The following is a 3662-nucleotide window of genomic DNA, read 5'->3' as shown; positions in this document are numbered from 1 at the left end:
ATATCAAGATATTAGATAATACATTAAATCGGGATTAGTAAATATTCTTATAAATTTAAGAATTTATTTTATCAATTTTTTGTCTATCAATATTAAAACTGTTTTTATTTTATTAGGGTCAAAAACATTATTTACCTAAAGAATTATTTTTTAATCGTATAATTTATTTAAATTTTAGTGCAACATGATTTATGCGAATGACAAAAAGAGTTAATGATAAAGTATAAAAAATTAAATAAAAATTTGGAATAAAAATGAGGGTAGCTGCAAATGAACCATTCTGATAGAATTTTTTATATGAATGGTTTTGTTATAATTTTTTAACAAATAATTTGAACGTAGGATTCGCTCATGCTGAGTATAAAATATTTAGGGCCAAACAAATACGGTCTTAAACCCAACTATTAAAACTTTAACCCAAAAAAATAATATGTAAATATATTTATTTATTTATTTTTATTTTATTCAAAATTACACGAAACGTGCATAATATGAATATATACGAAAGGATTTTTTCACCTCGTTTGATCAAGCCATTGAAATATTGTGATGATCTCATTTTCAAGAAATTAGTTATATGACTCCTTAAATTTAAAATATAAATTTGACATAAATTTTACTTCAAAAGACTATTTAGTTTTTTCTTAAAATTTTGAAATGCTCTCCTTCTACCTTATTTTTAAGAAATTCTTTATAATCCCTTATTTCATTTTTATGATAAAAATATTCATTTCCTCCATTTTTAATATACTCTTCCTCTATTTCCCTTTATAGATTTAGTGTTATAATAATAATAATAAAGAATATATATGAAGAGTGTTGTTGAAATTGTCCTCCCATATAATATCTTAAATCTAATTATTTATAATATTTATAAAAAATGCACTCTGTGAAATGCTCGAAAAGCTAATTTTTTGTTCTATATATAATGAATGAAGAGGTTGTTGGACTTAATCTAAGAGATAAAAGATGAATTTTAATTTTGAGGGAGGGGTTCATTAGACTGTTGGAGCTTTATTTATGTTGAGTTGCTTAAATTTTAGTTTAGAATAAGAGATAGCTAATACGTTGGAGTTTGCTAGAAAATCAGTTAAGAGTAATTAATTTTTTAAAATTGAGAGAGAAGAAAAAGACAAATTTATTACAATTAGAAGTCAATAGAAATGTCATTGTCGCACATCTTAAAATTTTTAGTCAAGAGCCGTGATAACGAGGCTCTTGAATATGGTCTAAGAATATCCTAACATCGTGAAAAATTATTGTAGCAAAAACGATTCTTATAGTATCGACCGTTTAAATGTAATCCTCCCAAGGAAATGATTCTTGAATAACTAATTCTTGACAAAATTTCATGGATCAGCCGATCAGGACCTTACTTTGTATTTAACATCATTATACTATATATCCTTGCAACTGGCACATTTGTTTTTTTTAAAATGGCACTTTAGTTAATTATACACATTTTTTGAACACTTCTCAAATATACTTTCTTTGTTCATTGCATCAGCGATGCGTCCAATTTCCCTAATTAGAAAATTCGATTTTTTAAATTCAAAATTGAGAAAATACGAAACTTTATTCATCTTTTCCGGGACTCCGTCCCATTTGTGGGACAGTTGAACGAATTTTTCATTTTTATAGGATAGTTGAATACAAATTCAGAAATATGGTACAGAACGCCACTTTTTCTGGCGTTATGCCTTACCCAGAAGAAGTGGCGTTCTCAGGTAATTTTTTTTTTTTTCTTTTCCTCCCCATTTCTGACTTTCGGACTTGTGTTTTTTTATTTTACTATGAAAAAAATTCATGTGAAGGGTATATTCATGTGAAGAGTTAAAAAAATTCATGTGAAGAGTTAAAAACGTATCCTTCACATTAATTTTTTTCCTAGTAAAACAAAAAAACACAAATTCAGAAATATGGTACAGAAATTCGTTCAAATGTCCATAAATGGGACGGAGCCCTTTCCCGGAAGTCAAGTAATTCGATTTTGGTTCAAGTGGACTTAACATGATATTGTAGTTGTACTAAGAGTATAGAGTAATTTTACTAATCAGATAGCAAAGATAAATCAGAACACTTGATAGTTAGCTAAACAGTAACTAGTAACACCTCTGCTCTACATACTACAGAAAAGAAGAACAAGGAGATTAAGAGGATCCACTTCTAAGCACACTTAAAATCTAGACTATTACTGGGAGACATTTCTAAGCTTTGCGGAGCTGATCAAAGATGTTTATTTCGAAAAAGGTCGTGAGAAAGTAGCTGCTCGGATGTTGGCCTCGTCTCCGGATTGTCATTCAAACAATCAACCAGAAATTTCTTGAAGTCAGCATCCTCCAGAACACCAAAATTCCATTCTTTTGTTACAGAACGAACAAAATTAGTGAAACTTATGCGATCTTTTACCCATACATTTCCCATAGCCAATTCCATTGCAGTCACCCCCAACTGCCATACATCTGAAGAACAAGTTCTAGCATTCATCCTAGGATAAACCTCCGGAGCATCTCCCCATTGGCAAACATCGGAAAATGACAGAAAATGTGGATGATAAGGGGTCTGCAAGCATACGTGTTTCGTAGCGCCAAATCCCAGCTTACACAAAAAAGGAGGTCCTTGCTGAACATAGATATTCCCGGTATTCACGTCACCATGAACCAACATTTTTGCATGAATGGAAACAAGAGCTTTAACTGTGTTGAACAGAATATGAGAAATCACAGGTAACGAAGCTCCTTGTGGATACAAGACACGAGCAGAAGGACCCACATAGTCAAAAACCAACCACAAACGCCCTTCGACGTTCACTTCTTCTCTAACAGCCAATACATTTGCATCATCCACAGCCCGATTCTGATTAATCTTGCTCACAACATACCGATATTCTCCATCATTCTGATTAACCGGCATTACAGCAACTGGGATTTCAAAGGGTTCACACCCAAATGGGGCACGGTAGACCGGTGAGTCTCCTGAAAATCCGATCATCTCTTTAACAAAATAATAATTTAGTTGGTTTTCACCAGTAAAGTAGGAAGGAGGGTTTTCAGTTATGGGGCATGGTGGAAGTAAATTGAATGTGAGAGGCGTTGCAATATCTTGAATCTGCGGCAATGAGCTCGGTGATGGAGAAATGCTCGGTGATCTCGGCAGCGGAGAAACACTCCGTGAACTCGGTGTTGAGCTCTGCGGCAATGGGGCTGAATGACTCGGCGAGTTAAAGGGTGAATGTCTCGATGAAGATAAGGGTAAAGGTTCTGAAGAAGATCGTGAATTGTAATTCATTTTGTTCGAGTTGTTTGAATTTGTGTTTCTCGGCTTTGTGGTTTGTGTTTATTTGTATGTGTTTGCTATCTGGTTTGTGTTTCTTGAAAAAGATGGATGTGTTTTTAAAGAGATTGGAGTGGTTGTTGAAATGAGAAAGGTGGTGAATTAATGTAAATGTAAATAGTGTTTGTACGATTTTATACAGGTGCAGGACTAGCTGCGTGCTTGGGGAAAAAGAAACAGGGTTGCGGTATGCATTCCAGGTGCCCGTGGTGGGGTTGAAATTAAATTTGTGGCCGTTCTAATTTATAATTGCGTTATTTACCGTAGGAACTTGTGCCGAGTAGAGATCCGAGATTAAAAATAATATTAAATTACTATTTACATTAAAT

General features: G+C 33.0%; 1 protein-coding gene across 1 annotated transcript; it reads right to left on the bottom strand.

Annotated features, from left to right (window-relative positions):
• Window positions 1–2226: 2226 nt before the first annotated feature.
• LOC141720242 (serine/threonine-protein kinase nak1-like) lies at window positions 2227–3288 on the bottom strand. The gene has a single exon (XM_074522590.1). The coding sequence runs from the start codon at window positions 3286–3288 to the stop codon at window positions 2227–2229; it is 1062 nt and encodes a 353-aa protein (XP_074378691.1).
• Between the last annotated feature and the right edge of the window lie 374 nt (window positions 3289–3662).

This window comes from Apium graveolens, chromosome 4 (genome assembly GCF_009905375.1).
Source record: "Apium graveolens cultivar Ventura chromosome 4, ASM990537v1, whole genome shotgun sequence".
Lineage (NCBI taxonomy): Eukaryota > Viridiplantae > Streptophyta > Magnoliopsida > Apiales > Apiaceae > Apium > Apium graveolens.
This window is presented reverse-complemented; position numbering and strand designations above follow the sequence as displayed.